This window comes from Haematobia irritans, chromosome 4 (genome assembly GCF_050003625.1).
Source record: "Haematobia irritans isolate KBUSLIRL chromosome 4, ASM5000362v1, whole genome shotgun sequence".
NCBI lineage: Eukaryota > Metazoa > Arthropoda > Insecta > Diptera > Muscidae > Haematobia > Haematobia irritans.
Window position 1 is genome coordinate 72,702,483 of NC_134400.1, and position 20,648 is coordinate 72,723,130.

At 36.0% G+C, this 20,648-nt stretch overlaps 1 protein-coding gene across 1 annotated transcript in view; it reads left to right on the forward strand.

The window, feature by feature from the left end:
- The window catches only part of DIP2 (disco-interacting protein 2), a 635,079-nt gene that overhangs the window by 103,192 nt on the left and 511,239 nt on the right, over nt 1-20,648 (forward strand). The window contains 2 exon segments of the mRNA XM_075305884.1: nt 8,092-8,166; nt 8,231-8,518. Coding sequence (XP_075161999.1) covers nt 8,092-8,166; nt 8,231-8,518 — 363 coding nt within the window.

The window sequence follows — 20,648 nt, forward strand, 5'->3', positions numbered from 1 at the left end:
CTACCACAACTCAAATAACTAAACAACTAAAACAACTAAATTCGCCACTCAAACCCATTGAACATAATCAGAAGTAGAACTACTACACTTTACTCGATGTGTGGCTACATTCTGGAACCTTGTACCATATATACTACAAAAAAATGTGTTTTTTTTTTTGCAAAAATAGTGATTGTATCTTAAAAATACGGTGCGAATTAAACTAAGTTTTTATTTACAAATAAGCGATTTGTGGTATTGTCGGCCATATTTCGAGAAAGTGTACAGAGGCGCAGAAACGATGGCATTACAAATACTATAATAAGGTACACCTGCGAAACGATCTACAAGATTGTTGAAAAACGATTAAACAGCCGCGAGAGTCGATTCGGTTGATAAAGACTAATTGAATCGATGGAGATAAAGGGAATATGTGGTGGCACCGGTTAATTAAATGAGAAAATTCCTTTACGTGTAAGAATGGTTGAAATAGACTTAGACGTGATTTCGGATAGTGAATTAACTACGGATATTTTACTCGGAAGTGACATTTTTGTAAACTATGCTCAAATACGTCTCTATAGTTTTGTCGCCAAATTAGATTTTTAGGACTTTTTGCAATTTTCGCATGGTCATAGCTCGAAAAATGCTGTGAATTTTTTTGCAGTCTTCAGCAAAATTATTATTTCAGGTTTAGATTCTACTCATCGTGCCCTAAAATTTGGTACATGGGTTTATACTGCCGCCCTCTATAGTTTTTGCAGAATGGTCACATTTGTTTTTAACGTTAATTCAATCGCCACTTAAAGTGAAAATATCTCGAATTCTGGCAATAAACTTGATGAAACTATTTCAGATTTAGATTCTTGTCATCGTGCCCTAAAATTTGGTATATAAAAGTTGGTATACTGCCAAGGAGAAGTGGACGACAATACTTGATATTGGCGTTGACAGAAGTTTGAGTTTCCCCTAATATTACCATTTGTCACTTTCATTTTTAGTACAATTTTGACTACAAGTTCCTTCCCGAAGTCTTGAAGAGTAAATCACTTCTTTCATCAAGTCAATCGGGGTTTCGTCCTGGTTATAGTTGTATAAGTGCGCTTGGTAATGTCTGTGAGGATCTTAGAATAGAAACTGATCTTGGTAAGGTTAGCTTTCTTGTTCTATTGGATCATTCGAAGGCATTTGACAGTGTCAATTTACGCATAAGTTACGCACCTTTTGCATTCGTATCTGAGTGAAAGGACGCAGTTTGTATACACAGGTAATGGAATATCTGAGCGTGTACGTTTACAAAACGGAGTTCTACAGGATCCCTTGGCCATTTGGCACTTGGCCCTATTCTTTTTTCTATTTATATAAACGATCTGCCAATGCTTATCAGGGACAGCACGATTCATATGTATTCTGATGACGTGCAGATATATCGAAGCGGGACTATCGACTCATTGTATGATTGTATTGATAGGCTCAATGACGATCTTGATATTGTCCACAATTGGGTTAGGTAACTTTTAATAGGAAAATAATAGATTCCTTTTTATTACAAAAGAGTATTTGCAACATTTAAAAATCCAAAGGTGAAAAGCCGTTCTAAGAAGTTAGTCGGGCGGAACTGCATTAAAGAGTAAAGAGATTTTCACATATATTGAGAATATCACATATTTTTCTCTTTCGGCCGTGTATTTCTTTTCAATTAGCAAGCAATTTCCAAGTTTGCTACCTGTTTCTATGCTATTCTTTTTTTCATAGATGTTTATTTTTACAAATATGCCTTTAAAATAACATACAAATATTGTATTTCTATGACTTTACCTTTCTCATCTGACCACATGCATGACAAGGATAAGGTAATGTCGAATCAATATTATTAGAAAAGTTAATTGTCTTCTGTAAGGTGTCTCTTTTGAAAATTCTTATATATTATCGCAGTCTTCGTCGAGCTCAAGACAGAAATTGCTATTTGCCAGCGACGTCGTCACATTTGACGAAGTAGAGGAGGTAATGAATGGATTCGCCATCGATGCTTTGGAATTACGAGTTTGTTGAGTGTTGCTGTTCTTTGCGAGTGATCCAATACTTATTGTGGCCACCGCAGGCGTTGTGTTGCTAAAGGGTGATTTGTTAAGAGCTTGATAACTTTTTTTAAAAAAAAAAAACGCATAAAATTTGCAAAATCTCATCGGTTCCTTATTTGAAACGTTAGATTGGTCCATGACATTTACTTTTTGAAGATAACTTCATTTAAATGTTGACCGCGGCTGCGTCTTAGGTGGTCCATTCGGAAAGTCCAATTTTGGGCAACTTTTTCGAGCATTTCGGCCGGAATAGCCCGAATTTCTTCGGAAATGTTGTCTTCCAAAGCTGGAATAGTTGCTGGCTTATTTCTGTAGACTTTAGACTTGACGTAGCCCCACAAAAAATAGTCTAAAGGCGTCAAATCGCATGATCTTGGTGGCCAACTTACCGGTCCATTTCTTGAGATGAATTGTTCTCCGAAGTTTTCCCTCAAAATGGCCATAGAATCGCGAGCTGTGTGGCATGTAGCGCCATCTTGTTGAAACCACATGTCAACCAAGTTCAGTTCTTCCATTTTTGGCAACAAAAAGTTTGTTAGCATCGAACGATAGCGATCGCCATTCACCGTAACGTTGCGTCCAACAGCATCTTTGAAAAAATACGGTCCAATGATTCCACCAGCGTACAAACCACACCAAACAGTGCATTTTTCGGGATGCATGGGCAGTTCTTGAACGGCTTCTGGTTGCTCTTCACTCCAAATGCGGCAATTTTGCTTATTTACGTAGCCATTCAACCAGAAATGAGCCTCATCGCTGAACAAAATTTGTCGATAAAAAAGCGGATTTTCTGCCAACTTTTCTAGGGCCCATCCACTGAAAATTCGACGTTGTGGCAGATCGTTCGGCTTCAGTTCTTGCACGAGCTGTATTTTATACGGTTTTACACCAAGATCTTTGCGTAAAATCTTCCATGTGGTCCAATAACACAAACCCAATTGCTGCGAACGGCGACGAATCGACATTTCACGGTCTTCAGCAACACTCTCAGAAACAGACGCAATATTCTCTTCTGTACGCACTGTACGCATTCGTGTGGTTGGTTTAATGTCCAATAAAGTAAACTGAGTGCGAAACTTGGTCACAATCGCATTAATTGTTTGCTCACTTGGTCGATTATGTAGACCATAAATCGGACGTAAAGCGCGAAACACATTTCGAACCGAACACTGATTTTGGTAATAAAATTCAATGATTTGCAAGCGTTGCTCGTTAGTAAGTCTATTCATGATGAAATGTCAAAGCATACTGAGCATCTTTCTCTTTGACACCATGTCTGAAATCCCACGTGATCTGTCAAATACTAATGCATGAAAATCCTAACCTCAAAAGAATCACCCTTTACATTGCTGACAACTTCACAGATAAAAATAAGTTTGAGAACCAATAACTTTTGTTGGAAAACCAATATTTCTTAATTTTCCTGCAACAAACTAATGTGTACTTTTAATAACCATTATTACAAAGAAGTTTTTAGCAATCGTTACCATCAGAAGGCAACAAATAATTTGTGTTCTCAATAACATAATTTGTAAGTAATTTGTTGAGCATCCAACAGTACAAAATATTTGTTGTTGAACGTTACGTTTAATCCTTAACAAATATTTTTGAATTTGAACGAAAAAATTTGTATGTGGTTTGTTGGAGTCTTTCAATGACTGTAACAAATTTATTGGTATATTGACAAAAAATAAATTGAAATTGACAGAATTATTGCACCAAAATTGCCGGAACAATTTTGGAGATATTTTGTTAAGTACACACAGAGAAGGAATATGATCAAAATGCTATTTTTGGACGGGGAACATGTAACATTTTTGTGTCGAAAATCCTATACTCAGTTTTGTAAATGTATGACGATTTTAAATTTGAGTAGTCCAGGGTCTAGCATTTTGACAACTTTTTGCTCAGTTATATATATTCTAGTTAATTAGAATTGTAATAATTCTAATCCCGATATTAATATAGTTTTATTAATTATCTCATACAACAAACACATTTAAGAAACTACCAAATTGAAAAATATACATTTTTCACAGACATTTATAAATGCTTTTCTGTATTCTCTGATGAATGAGCTCTTTGCTTGCTATGATACACGTGCATGTGCTCATACTCATTTTGTTCTAACGGTATTCTTCGCATACTTCTTTTAGCTTTCGTACATGTTCTCAGCGATGTGCGCGTAACCAGTCTTGTATTTTTGTTTTTGTTTTCATATCGATAGCAGTCAACTATTTTCGCAACAAAACAATTTGTTGAAAATTCAGAATATTTCTATTTTTTCCTCTGTCAAGCATCTACAAACACATTTCAACAACAAATGCCTCATATTCAATAGACAAATTTGTAGAGCATCAGCAGATTTTACATACAAATAAAGTTGTTAATATTTATTTGCAGTTTGTTTTTTGTGTGTACGATATTGATAAATCAATATTGATAACCGGTTAGGTTGTGAAATTTGCCGACGACATGGCAATATGGGCAGGAGCGCTTAATGGCGTCTGTAAATTACTACCCAATAAACACAGGATGAGCGTTTTTCAAATGCAACACCTTTTCATTTTGAGGGTAAATATCATTTTCAACATAAATTCAACTTGACTTGAAACAGCTCATCTTCAATACATCTTCAAATTGTTTGCGAATTACAACCAATTTGGCAAAATGTTGACGAAAACTTTGAAAATGTATTGAAGATAATTGGAGAAAATTTTGATAAAACACTACCCTGAAATGCAACGAAAAAACCACATGGGTTTCAATACTACTTTGGACAACAAAGTTCGTGGAAGAAATACAAAAATGTGGAATATTTTTAATAATCAATTGAAATTACTTATAATAATTGGTAAGTAAAACTAAAACACGAATGAAAACTTTAAGGAAGTCACTAAACTCAAATCTCTTTGCAGACAACTAAAATATTTGGATGCTGATTCTTGGACACATTGAGGCTGGCCGATGAAAAATGATAGTGGCTTATCGAGAAGAGAAAGTTTCCATAAATCAAAGTGCAACCAAAAAAACTTGGTATTTATGCTTTTCCATATCAACAACTACTGGATGATAATTCGCATCACATCGATAGTTTAATTTACATCGCATCATCGGTTTAATTTGTTATTTTGTGAACTGAAATTGCTGGAAATTTATTCCAATTATCTGGTCATCAAGTTCCTGAAAATTGCCAGTATTTTAATAACAACAATTTTGTAACACCAAAGTTCTTGAAGAAATCGAATTTTGTGGTTTTCAATACATTTTGTGTCACGAAGTACGTGGTCAGTTGGAAGAAATACAAATTGGCAAGTCAAAAGTGAAATGAAAACATAATGGAAATCACAAAACTCGATTGTTTTGCAGAAAACTAAAATCATTGGATGGTATATTCTTGGAAGATGTTGGCCGATGAAAACCCGATGAAGGAAACAACAAAGAAAAGTTTTCAGAAAACTTACAAAGTGCAACCAATTAAAACAAAGTGCAACAATTCCTATATCAAGAACTTCTGGATGAAAATGTGCATTACATCAATTTACATCCCGTCATCAGTTTGATCCTTTGTGATTTCCTCTTGCTGGAATCTCTAACACACAAGCCAGCAAGTTCCTCGATAGTAATTATTTCAAATTGCCAGCATATTAATTAATAGTTATTTGACACCAACATTATGGAGGAAATGGAATTATACATGTAAAAATGTTTAAGATATTTAAAGTTGTATTCATAGTTTTATTTATTAATAAGATAATTACGTTTTGATTGGTATTATATTATTTTTATATATTATTAATGTTTATGATTAGTTAAAGAATGACACGATCGATAGTGCTAATAACTTTTTTGGTAGACAAAATTAACTATTATCGTGAAGAAATACAGAATCCTTCTACTGGCCGATATTAGAATTTTTTAATCTTTTTCAACAAGAAAAACGCATGTAAGAAATATAAAAAAAGTGTGGAAAAAACGTATATAAAATTTTAAAAATTATAAAATAGAATAATTTTTTCTACATTGTTTGAATTACAGAAAATGGTAGTAAGAACAAAAAAACTTTGAGGGAAGATTAGGCAATTAGCCAGAAAACAAATTTTTATGAAATTGTTTTTCTGTTTTCTTTTTACGACCACCTAGTTTTAATCAGATTTTTGCTTATTTTAATGGGCTGTTTTGATCAATGTATATAAATGCAAATAAAACAAGTCTATTGCATCTTTTTCTCGACGTTTCGTCGGTTTTTTTCCGACCTTTTCCAGAGTATTTTTTTATTTGAAATATCTGTAGAGGAAAATTCTATTTAGATTTCATTAATTGTGGATTTTAGTTCTTACTTACAATTGTTTTACATTTGTTTCATTTATAAATTATTAAAACTGGACATCACAAACAATAATAATAACTAAATAAAATGTAAATATTGCAGCAAAACTTAAAATCTATATCACAGAACTATGTATGTTTACTCGTTAAACTATTGCAATGGAATACTGTAAGTTGGTGTTATCTTTGTCTTCCTTAGTGTTCATTGACGTCTCTATTCTCTGTTGAATGCGTAGGCTCTCCAGTGTATAACGTTTGTTCTCATTTCTCTCTCTCTGTCGAGAATTTTAACAGCTTTGAAGTCTATGCTATGGCCACTCTCTTTTATGTGCTTTCTCTATGTTTGTTGATGTCGGTTCATGTTCTGCCATTCGTATTTTCAATTGTCTTCTTGTTGTACCCACATAGTGCATATTGCATGTCTCCCTTTCGTTTCCATTGCATGTTAGTTCGTATACAACGTTGTCCAATTGCATTTTGTCTGTTCTGTTTGTTTTTGTTGTAAATAATCGTTGCAGTGTGTCGTTTGATTTCTATGCTATTGTTGTTGTTTCTTCCTCTATTGATCTCAACCAAGTTTTGCATTCAGTCAATTTGGGGATAAATGGGACACTAAAAAAATGTTTGAGTTCTCCATTTGTATTTTTTCTTTATGAGTTTTTGGATGATGAATTTTGTTAATTAGTGAGTTGATTAGATGTACTGGAAAACTATTTTGTCGAAGAATATTTTTAATTTTTAAAATATTTTGACTTTTGAATCTGTCATCACTCAGGTACATTACTTTCTGTATAAAATTTGAGGCTGTATTTATCTTCATTCTTCCCGATGCTGTAGTTTTCGTGTACCAGTCTGTAATAATTGAGCTTCCATCTTTTATCATTTTCATATCTAAATATGGGATTTCTCCGTTTTTTTTTTCCTTTTCAATGGTGAATTAAATTTTGGTGTGATACGAGTTCAGTAATTTCATTATTTCCTGCTCGTCGTCCTTGTGGATTATTGCCAGTTGATTATTTTTAAATCGTGTAAAAAATAAACGTTTATCACAAAAAGTATATATTTTTCTTCCAAACAAACTTCCTTAGAGCGAAAAGCAAATGGGAAACGATATTTGTTTGTCTAAAATTCGTTTAGGAGGAAAGAAAGATTACATCGAAATATTTATATAGAACCTGCTATGTATGGATTTTTTTCAACTGTGTTCCCTGGAATTATTGAAAACGCATGTAAGAAATATGAAAAAAGTGTGAAACGTATACTATTCAAAATCTTCTTTTGTCAAAAACTAAGTAATTTACAAAGGTTTCCGACATTTTTGACGTATGGTAAAATACAGTTTACGACAGACCATCTCTGATTGATAATTTTGAAATTTTTGAAAGCCTTCCTTTCGAATAAACCATTACTGTGCTTTCTTTAAGTTTAGTATCCAGAACTAAAAGAAAAGAGCTACTATTCGGTACAAGACAAATGATTGAAAGATCAATATGTTGTGTGAAAGAAGTCGGGACACATCCTGCGATGAATTGCTCATTCGAGGTAGCTACAACGCTTGCATATTCAATAAAAAAGAAGCGTAAAGACGACAGCTTCATATATATTTTTATTTTGTTTGTTATTAGCGAAAATACAATAAATAATATGCGAAATGACAATTTTTTTAGATATCGATAAAAATTAATGCAATATTTTTTTGCAGGCGATATTACACAAAAAGGTTATGAGAAGAAAAGATCGAAGTTGCTTCAACCATTTGTAACAAAAGCAATAGATGGTATGTGACTGACAAATATGTATATTGTTGTTATTCTGTACTTTATGTTCTTTTTCTGTCGTAGCAACCGAGAACCCTGTTGGAAAAGTGGCACCACCCTATTACAACGTAAGAGAAAATAGTTTGGAAAATAATAAGACTGTTGGAGATGGAGCTTTAGTTTCTAGTGAAGGGTATAGCTATGTTTCCGAAGTTCCCCCGCTGTCATCATCACACCAAAGACATTCCAATTCATCTAAAAAAAATGAGTATTACCAACCAGCCGACAGCCAATTAGAACCAGGATACGAAAACAGTCGATTGAGAAGAACTCATCGGAAAATAACACACAACGAGAAGAGATATCACTCAGGTGAGATTATATATATCTATATTATATAATAGCTCAACCAAGAAATGGGCTTCCGTTTGGTCAAAAATTAACCGAAGTTCATTAAAATTTTATTAGTAGCTTAACGTTAGTGTCAAGACCGATTCACTTATTTTTAATTCAATTTGAATTTTAACAAGTATATACAGCAGTAAGTTTGGTCGGGTCAAAGTATCCACCGCCATGAATCAAATATAATAGTTTCCTCTAATAGTCCCTCGTCGTAGTGGGTTACTTTAAAATATATAGCATTTCAGGTCGATTTTACGAAAGACGAACGATCGGTTCAAATGAAAAGTTAACCGAAGTTAAACCTGGGGTTTCTATATATGAAGTTTGCATCAAATTCTAGAATTATAAGAACCATATTTGTTTAAGTTTTAGAGGAAGCTTTAACATTTCCTGTAACCAAGCAAAAACATGATTAAATAACGCCTTGATTTGAAATCAAAATTCAGTTGATTTTAACCATGTTCTTTTATCACTATTTGGAATTCGTACATTCTAAAAAAATTGTACATTAAATATGATTTTAACACCGAAAAAATGAATTTCTATCTTATACAGTTTTTGAGAAATTCCAAATAAACTTTGAACTCGTCTCCTGTAAAATTCAATTTTTAAACTAGCGTACTTTGGACTGTAGACATTGACTTGTAAAACAAGAGTTTGGTGACATAATAAGCCAAATAATGTGATGTTTATATACCTAAATTTATTTGTACGAATCTGTGGCAGGAATAGGAATGACAGGAATATATATCACACACATAATATATAAACACACTCAAAAAAAATACAAATTCTATTTTTTCTTCCAAAAATGTACCAAATGCTATTAGTTTGTCTTAAATTTCGTTGAAGGCGAAGTAAATATTTTTATCTTACAGCCATTTGTATTAAGCTCCGTTAGTGCTCGTTAACTTAACAAACTTTTAAACCGTACTATGGACACATCTGTTATCTTGCATATATATTTCACATGTCAGTTAGTAACTCAGCTGCAGAAAAGTTTTCAGTTCAATTTAACCGGAGAGAATATATTTGTAGTTTATATCTGTAAACTGGCAGTTAAAGCCAACGGAGCTACATGACCGTTAAAGTATTCCATTTTTAGCAATATCATTTGTTTCCTTCTCGGCGTTCCATATGTTCAAAATAATTATACCAAAACCATCATTGGTGTCAACATTTAATTAATTAAAAAAGATCATTTGATTTGAAAAAAGCTTCATTTGAAATAGAAATGGTTTCAATTGATGTGTAACAGGTTTAATTTAATTTGTAATAAGTTTAATTTTTTTATTCGAACGGTACCATTGCCCACTTTCCCGGCCCTTCCGACCGTTAGGGCCTTGTCCCCATAACGTAGGGACAGCGAACACACCATGATCCGGACCATGGCGGGTAGAGTCAGAGGGATATAACCAGCTACAGAGAAGGACTCATCAACCTATACATCATCGAAGAACCCAACATCGTCCGACGGCTCCTAAGAGTGGGTAAATGAATCCGCCTCAATCTAGAAGTGTAAGGAGGAAGAACAATGTCACTGTTCCCGTGAAGATGCCTCAAAGCGAACAACAAGAACTGCTTCGGTACCTATCAATGTAAACATCATATTGAGGATCCCATACGATGAAGTCATACTCCAAAATGGGCCTAACAAGGGCCATAAAAAGCCTCTTGGTAATATAAGGGTCCGAAAACTCCTTTGCACAACGTTTAGGAATCGTAGAACCCCACATGCCTTATTCACCATATAATTAATATGATTCACCCTACAACACCAGCCACCAAAGCTGTCCAAATCATCCTGTAATAAATGCGCTCTATCTTAATTATCGAACGAGGAGAATAATTTAACATCATCAGCATACATCAAAATTCTAGAGTTAACTATCGACTGAGGTAAATCGTTTATAAATAATAAAAATAGGATAAGCCCCAGATGACTACCCTGAGGCACACGTGATGAGACATCAAAAAACCTCGAATTGGAATCCCCAAAAGATACTATCTGCGTACGACATTCAAGATACGACGAACTCCAATCCGAAACGGTACTGGTCATTCCAATCCTATCCAACTTATATAACAGCTTATGATTCACCCGGTCAAAAGCCTTACTAAAATCGGTATAAACAACATGAGTCTGATTACCAATTACAAACTGAATAATAACATGAGAAGTAAATGCCACCAAGGATCCAATATAGAAAAAATGCCATGTGATAAACCATCCGTCACCATCTTCTCAAAAACCTTCGGAATAAATCTTAATTTTGCTATCCCTCTATAGTTACCTCGAATTGGAATCCCCAAAAGATACTATCTGCGTACGACATTCAAGATACGACGAACTCCAATCCAAAACGGTACTGGTCATTCCAATCCTATCCAACTTATGTAACAGCTTATGATTCACCCGGCCAAAAGCCTTACTAAAATCGGTATAAACAACATGAGTCTGATTACCAATTACAAACTGAATAATAACATGAGAAGTAAATGCCACCAAGGATCCAATATAGAAAAAATGCCATGTGATAAACCATCCGTCACCATCTTCTCAAAAACCTTCGGAATAAATCTTAATTTTGCTATCCCTCTATAGTTACCCACATCAAAGGGGCTCGCTGACTTATTAAGTGGTATGACAAAAGAACTCCTCCATCTTAGGGGGAAATAAACGAATCTCAACCAAAACACACAGACCGACCATCAAATAATGAAACCGCCACCCGATCAAGCGACCTAATAAAATAGGTATATGAGCCATCACTATCATAAGTACTATTCCTATAAACCGACTCAAAATAGCCCTCGAAACAGTCCGCAATAGACTGGTCCCTGTAAAAGTCGACACCATTCCTCCGGAATCCTAACAAAGTCGTAAAATGGCCTTGGGTTACAATGAAGGTCACTTTAACCTTGTCAATGTAACGAACATAGCACGCCCTTGATTCGATATTATATAGACCTAGCGACAGAGTACCGAGCATAATCAAAATCAGATCCCGTCCTCTGATACCGTCTAAAACGAGACTCAGGAATGATAGGAATTCCTGGGTCTCGTCAACTCAGGAGAATACCATGGCTGATTCCTAGGGAAATCCACCTTTCGCCTAGGAACAGTACGAGACACAAAACAGTTCAAAATACAGAAGAAATTATCAACAGTCACATCGAGATCGGAAAACGGATCACACCCACATGCAGAGCCTCAGTCAACACCCGAGAGAAGCCAATTCAACACATCGAAATTCGTCTTTTTAAAACATAGCGAAAATACCTCATCCCGATCAGCAACGAATGGAGACTGATGAGCAATATTCAAGAGGGAAAGAGAGACGGCAAGGTGATACCTATCGTCAGGAGAAGAAAAAGGATCACATCTGGACAAATCAAAAGGATCGCCTACAAAATAAATAAGGATCGCCTACAAAAGCCAAATCAAGAATCCTCCTAAAGGAATTTACAACCCCACTGATGTGACCCAAACAAGCATCAAGAAAAAGATCCAAAAAATCGTCACCCACTCTGATCCACCAGAAGTTGTCATTCCAGATATAATTCTATTCATCCCCACAAAATGACGCTCATAGATATAATATTCCGAAACCGGAGGAACATATAAGCATGTGACAAACAACCTAAATCCCAGAACATATACCCTTACCGCAAGGAATTCATAAATGGAAAGGAATGAATGAATGGTGTGATGAATTGGGAATGAAGCAAGCAGTTTAGTTATAGCAGCCTAGCAAACAGATTTTCATAGTGAAGTAGCGTAAGCAAGGACTGCCTCTGGGTCATTTTTAGTATCAAATAATTAAAAACTATTTCTCTGTAATAAAAAGTGAATAAAAGAAAATAAAATATTTGAATAAAACCACTTCATTTATTAATAATTGGCGGGCGCACAACGTTTGGCAGAGTGAACATTTTGTTTACAAAATTTTAAAAATGTTAAATGGGAAAAAATTAAATGAAAACCGAGAATTAAAGGAAAATGTTAAACAAACGAAAAACTTCAGACAAATCGAATACCTAAAATAAATAAAAAAAAAAAAACGAATGGAGACTGATGAGCAATATTCAAGAGGGAAAGAGAGACGACAGGGTGATACCTATCGTCAGGAGAAGAAACAGGATCACATCTGGACAAATCAAAAGGATCGCCTACAAAATAAATAAGGATCGCCTACAAAAGCCAAATCAAGAATCCTCCTAAAGGAATTTACAACTCCACTGATGTGACCCAAACAAGCATCAAGAAAAAGATCCAAAAAATCGTCACCCACTCTGATCCACCAGAAGTTGTCATTCCAGATATAATTCTATTTATCCCGACAAATTGACGCTCATAGATAGAATATTCCGAAACCGGAGGAACATATGAGCATGTGACAAACAACCTAAATCCCAGAACATCTACCCTTACCGCAAGGAATTCATAAATGGAAAGGAATGAATGAATGGTGTGATGAATTGGGAATGAAGCAAGCAGTTTAGTTATAGCAGCCTAGCAAAAAAATTTTCATAGTGAAGTAGCGTAAGCAAGGACTGCCTCTGGGTCATTTTTAGTATCAAATAATTAAAAACTATTTCTCTGTAATAAAAAGTGAATAAAAGAAAATAAAATATTTGAATAAAACCACTTCATTTATTAATAATTGGCGGGCGCCCAACGTTCGGCAGAGTGAACATTTTTTTTACAAAATTTTAAAAATGTTAAATGAGAAAAAAATTAAATGAAAACCGAGAATTAAGGGAAAATGTTAAACAAACGAAAAACTTCAGACAAATCGAAAAAACAGGAAAAAGGTGAAATTGAGCTAGTTTTCTTAATTAAAAAAGAAATAAAGGTTACAAACATTTTCTCAGTCAACAACAAAGTCTCTTTGTTACCGGTTGTGTTTTTTTTTTCTATCCCGCATCGTGTGTGCGAAGTAATACTCATACAAAACTCACCTTGTGTTACTTGTGCTTCCTTTTTTCTCTTCATTTTACATAAATTAATTTCTTGCTCCGGATATTAGACTAACTAATCTGATTTACTGAACATTTGTTATTATGCCATCCTCCTCAGGAGGAAACTATTTTGGGATCCGATCCCTCTCCCAAAGGAAAAAATCGAATAACCGTGTTAATCTCAATAATATTAGTGACTTTCCTAATATCGACTCGAAAAAAACTTCCCACAATAAGCCACAACAACCAAAATATATCGTTTTGAAAAGCAAAACACCAGACAAACCAATTTGTAGCTATAACATTTTCCTGGTATCTAAAGCCTTGGAAGGTATTTCCTTCGAAGCCCCCTTGGATGTTAGCTTCCTACGAGATGGAAACCTTCTAATTCTAGCAAAAAATGAAACTCAAGCCAACCGTTTCCTGAAAGCTTCCTTTCTTCCTGGCGTATGTCAGATATAAGCTTTTCTACACCCTACACTCAACATAGTTAAAGGAGTAGTTTTCTCACATGATCTCACTAACCGCACCGAAGAAGAAATAGTAAGTGGTTTGAAACATGAAGGTGTAGTTAGCTGCAGAAAAGTCACTAAATTCGTAGATGGTAAAGTCATAAACACTTCTATGCATGTTCTCGATTTTAACCTCTACCAATTACCAACTGAAGTTAAATCAGGAAAAAATCTAGTGTGCAAAGTTGAACCTTATATTCCTACACCGATGCAATGCAAACAGTGCTACAAACTTGGTCATACAAAAAAAATCTGTAGGAGTGAGACAGAAATGTGTAAAGTTTGTTCTTCCTCAATCCACTAACCTACCCTTGCACTAGAGTACTTTGCACAAATTGCAATCATGAACGCAGGTCCAACAACAAAAACTGCCCCGTTATAAAGCAGCGACAAGAAATTCTCAAAATTAAAACAATTGAAAAAATCCCATACAACATTTTGCTAAAGTAAAAGCACCTGATATACCCACCAGAGAACTGCAACCGGTGGCTTTTTTTCGTATTGCAATCTTACCCACAAAATGTCGGTGGCAATAAGTAAGACACCAATTACCATGCGATCTTTTACATTGATACAAATGCAAGAATAACACCAATAGTATATAACAATGTTCGTAACAACGCTCGGTAAACAAAAAACGAGGTTGGCACTTAAGTGTGATTGCACTCACCAACAACAACAATTACTAGCAGTTGGCATTAGCTCAAGAGAATTGAGAGAGTACCAAATAAGAGAATACCAAACTTCTGAGATATGGGTAACCAATTTGTGTGATTGCTTTACTACGGTGTTTTCGAGAGACCAACACTCATACCAACAGACACCGACAGTCGTCGGTTGCATTGGATATTGATGGTTGAAATTTTTTTTACCATTGGTGTTTTAAGATTGCAAATGTTGGTGTTTACTAAATGCACTGGTCGGTTGCGGTAGATCGCAGCAGTTCTCTGATACCCACCGAAGATTTAAAGAGTGCTATGGAAGAAAAAACAAAAGAACACAAAATCAAAACAAGAATGATTCTAAAAACAGCAATACATTAACAGTAACTACACACAAAAAAAATTTTTTTGATTTCAATCACGAAAATCGAGGATTCAATCATTTTTTTAATTGAAATGTCTTCAATCACGAAAATGATAGTATAAATCACCCATTTTGATTGAAAACCAACACGATTTTTAATTAAAAATTTAATTGACTTTTGTCACGGAATCAATTAATTGTGTGATTGAATCAATTAAAAACGTGATTGATTTTTAACATAAAATTCAATCACAGTTTTAATTGAATCAATTAAAATTTTAATTAATTTCGCGACAAAAATCAATCAACTATTTGATTCATTAAATAATTAATTGAAATTGGCTATAAATTTCGATCAAAAAATTTATATATTGCGACCCTAAAATCGTATTTAGTTTTTTTTTTCTTTTGAAATAAAAGAAAATATGTGTTTCTTATAAAACATATTTAATATTTTATTATTTTTTGAATTATGCAATAGACAAATAAATTTGGTTCTTGTCATTTGTGTTTTGTTCTAACATAACTTACAAATACAACTACTATCAATAACAACTATAGGGTGAAAAAATAATTTATATAAACCATTATCTTCCTTATAATAATAACCATGTTAGCATGTTCCTTCTAATATGTAGATGCGCCTAGATTTCCAATAAGCTAAGCTAAATTACTTTTTCTGAAAGTAAACAGAATAATTCTAATTTAATTTTGTTCAATTAAAAGTTAATTTTGTTAAACATTACCTGCATAGAAAATCAAGTTCAATTCTTAGTTCCAGGTTGCAGATTTATAATCTTCTTTTGCAGTTGTAGTCTTTTAGCATAAAAAGGTGTATTAAGGAGCTCGGTAATTTAATTTTAGTAAAAATTCCTTTCCAAAATTTCCATACATTAAAATCGTCTATTAAAATTTGAACCAATCAAAGACAAAAATAATGGAAAAGCTATGTAATATTTGGTATTATATTGATGATACTTTGCAAATTCTGGAAATAGAAAAAAAATATAAATGGAAAATACATGTTTTTATTATTTTCGGATATTTTTCATATTTTTAAATCCAAAAGAAAGAACTTTTTTACCATCATAGCTGATCAATGCATTTTTTACCATTACATAATTCAGCTCATTAGTTTATATACCAGATATACTGCTCTCTACTTGGGTTAAAACTGAAAAAGGCAGGTAAAACAAAAATGCAATTTAATGCCAACGATATTTCGCAACTTCAAGGTGAATCTTCCAACAACCTCATACCGCTCTTGGTTTTAAGAAAACTAGGAGTGAAAAAAATGTATAATTATATATATTTGATAAAATGATGGAGTTGATGGGATTAATTGGTCAATTTCACGAAATAAAATTGGTCACTAAAGGAAATGAATAAAAAATATATTATTTTAGTCCGTTTAATGTAAACAGGCTTCAATGGTAAACGGTATTCACATTTCACAATTTCTTACCTTCAATAAACGTAGATTGTTTTCCATTTTTACATTACCACAAACACAGGTAATTTCAAATGCGTTCTCTCATATATTTTTTTCAAACCTTTACCACGTGACCGCTTGTTGTTGCACACTTTATTTATTTCAACCCTTTGCTATGATTTGTTGTTGCGTTCAAAATATTGTAACGACGTGTTTTCACTTTGAAGCTGGGGCAAACTCAGGGTGTCCAGGGACGTTACAAAATATTTATATTTCCACAGAAAGAGAAAACACTGACTTATTATGTTTTCATTCAACGTTATAATTTTATTGGTCTCATACACAACATTAACACTATATTCACACACATCTACATAGACACAGATTGCGACGGCCAGAGACGATGGATTAAGATGCGGACGTAGATAAATTGCTTACGGCGTCGATCCGCTGATAAACTGATGACAGGCGACAGCGACAGTAACAATGGCGCAGTTTTAACAACAACCACGGGCGGCAGCGACGGAGCGGTTGTAACGACAACCACTACCGGCGACGATGACGCAGTTGTAAAGACAACCACGGGCGGCAGCGCCGATGATGCGCAGTTGTAACAACAACCACGGGCGGCAGCGACGGAGCGGTTGTAACGACAACCACTACCGGCGACGATGACGCAGTTTTAAAGACAACCACGGGTGGCAGCGCCGATGATGCGCAGTTGTTAGGTTTGGTTAGGTTAAAGTGGCAGCCCGATTAAAATTCAGGCTCACTTAGACTATTCAGTCCATTGTGATACCACATTAACTACAAGTACCTATTACATATGGGCACTTCTAGTTTTAACCGTTGAACCTTCTCGATTATTTTCTTCTGTTGAACCAACCAGATTGTTCCAAAAACATTAGCAGACTGCTTAAGTTAACGTTTTCCAGGTCCGCCAGTAATCTGAAGCTATATGCCCCCAAAAGTTGCTTACGTCTTACACAAAATGCAGGACACTCACACAAGAGGTGTTTTATTGATTCCTTCTCTTCCGCATCATGACAGCTCATACAATAGTCATTATACTTCGCACCAATAGTTTTTGCAAAATCGCCTATCAGGCAGCGACCCGTTATAGCAGATATCAGGAGTGATATCTGGCGTCTCGAGAACACTAGCATATCTAGTGTGCGGTTTAAGTTTAAATGGGGCCATATTTGCTTGGTGTCGTTACAACCCTTACAATTCTCCCATCGAACATTTGCCATCATGACAGCCTTCTCACACAGTAAGAGCTTGCAGGTGGCCAGAGGCATACCAACAGATTCTAGTTCCCCTGGAATATGTAAGGTAGTTCCTAGCCTTGCTAGCTCATCTGCTTCGCAGTTCCCCGGTATGTTCCTGTGGCCAGGCACCCATATTAGGTGAATATTGTGCTGCTCATCCATCTCATTGAGAGATTTGCGGCAGTCGATGGCCGTTTTCGAGTTGAGGAACACAGAGTCCAAGGATTTTATTGCAGGTTGACTGTCTGAGTATATATTAATGCCAACATTGCTTGGAGCATTACTTCTCAGCCAATTCACCACTTCTCTTATTGCTAATATTTCAGCCTGAAAAGCACTACAGTGATCAGGTAATCTTTTCGCTATTCGAAGTTCCAGATCTTTACAATATACTCCGAAACCCACTTAGCCATCCAATTTGGAGCCATCAGTGTAGAAATCTATATATCTTTTATTCCCCGGGGTCCGTGTACACCACGCCTCACTGTTGGGAATTAGAGTCTCAACCTTTTTGTCGAAAAGTGGACTCGCCCAAGTGTAACCCACTACGTTAGGCACATCTGGCATTATTTTGAGGACTGAACTGTGACCGTAACTTTTTTCCGACCACAGCGATAGCTCGCGCAACCGCACAGCCGTTGTTGCAGCTGACTGTTTGGCCAAAATGTCTAAAGGCAATAGATGCAGTATGACATTAAGAGAGTTTGTTCCTGTCTTGCTGAATGCACCTGAAATACACAAGCACGCCATACGCTGAACTTTGTCTAAACTTGTCGGCTGGTGAAGTGCCGGCCACCAGACTACAACACCATATAGCATTATAGGTCTAACCACTGCCGTGTATAGCCAATGTACAATTTTTGGTTTTACTCCCCACTTTTTCCCTATTGCCTTTTTGCACGAGTATAAAGCTACCGTTGCTTTCCTCGCCCTTTCTTCAATATTAAGCTTAAAGTTCAGCTTCCTGTCCAAAATAATGCCAAGGTATTTTGCACACTCCCTAAATGGAATTTCAATACCCCCTAAGGAAATGGGCCTAACCGTGGGAGTTTTGCGATCTTTGCAGTACATGACTAGTTCTGTCTTTGCAGGATTTACCCCAAGACCATTATCTTTCGCCCATTTCTCCGGAGGGCTCTCTGTATAATATTTCTAACTGTTGATAGGAATTTTCCCCTGACTGCTAGCGCCACATCATCTGCGTATGCCACCACTTGTATCCTTTCTTTTTCTAGGGAAACCAGAAGGTCGTTTATAGCAACATTCCAAAGAAGAGGTGATAGAACTCCTCCTTGAGGAGTGCCTCGGTTCACATACCTTTGTATGTTTACTTGACCTAGTGTGGCTGAAATGCGTCTCTTCCTTAGAAGTTCGTCTAACAGCCTAAGTATACCTGGATCAACATTTAGAGTTGTCAGTCCATTTAATATCGAGCTCGGATGGACGTTATTGAACGCCCCTTCGATGTCTAGAAATGCCACGATTGTGTATTCTTTGACAGATAGTGAGCTTTCAATAAAGCTGACTAGTTCATGTAATGCGGTCTCAGTAGACCTGCCCTTCGAGTATGCATGTTGTCGTTTCGAGAGTAAACTTGAATCGACGCTAAGCTGATTGGTCGGAAATCCTTCGCATTCGAGTGAGAGGCTTTTCCCGCTTTAGGTATGAAAACGACTTTTGATTCTCTCCACTTTCGTGGAATATATGCTAAGTTGATACATCCTATATATATCGCCGACAACCAGGGGATAATTCTGTCAGCCACCGATTGTAACTCCGCCGGAGTAATTCCATCAGGTCCGGGGGATTTGAATGATCCAAAGCTATTTAACGCCCATTTTATTCTAGATTCTGATACAATTTCCTCGATAGGAAACGAGCGCTGAGCCACTGTGGCACCGCCAATGTATGGTTCAACCGTATGATTTCCGGGAAAATGTGTGTCCAATAGTACCTCCAGCGTCTCCTCACTGGACGTTGTCCAATTGCCCTCCGATGTTTTAATGAAACCTGGAGCGGAGCTCGTGGATGCTAACACCTTCCGTTGTCTGGAAGCCTCGGACGTATTCTCAATGCTGCTGCAGTAATCATTCCAAGAGTTATGCTGAGCCTTTCTCAGTTCTCGCTTGTATCCTCTCAGATTCTTCTTGTAAGCGTCCCAATCCACAGGAGCTCTGGTGGACTTTGCTTTGTTAAAGAGTTTCCTGCACGATTTCCTCATATTACCTAACTCCGTAGACCACCATGGTGGTCGATTTTTCCCCCTTGGCTTCTCTTTAGGGCATGCAGCTTTCAGTGAAATGTTGAAGGCCTTAGTAATCCTCTCCACTGCGTGTTCGATAACTTGCACAGTGCTCATATTTGTCTCTGGTATTTCCGGTTTCATCATATTGAACTATTCCCTATACCTATTCGCTATTCGAAGTTCCAGATCTTTACAATATACTCCGAAACCCACTTAGCCATCCAATTTGGAGCCATCAGTGTAGAAATCTATATATCTTTTATTCCCCGGGGTCCGTGTACACCACGCCTCACTGTTGGGAATTAGAGTCTCAACCTTTTTGTCGAAAAGTGGACTCGCCCAAGTGTAACCCACTACGTTAGGCACATCTGGCATTATTTTGAGGACTGAACTGTGACCGTAACTTTTTTCCGACCACAGCGATAGCTCGCGCAACCGCACAGCCGTTGTTGCAGCTGACTGTTTGGCCAAAATGTCTAAAGGCAATAGATGCAGTATGACATTAAGAGAGTTTGTTCCTGTCTTGCTGAATGCACCTGAAATACACAAGCACGCCATACGCTGAACTTTGTCTAAACTTGTCGGCTGGTGAAGTGCCGGCCACCAGACTACAACACCATATAGCATTATAGGTCTAACCACTGCCGTG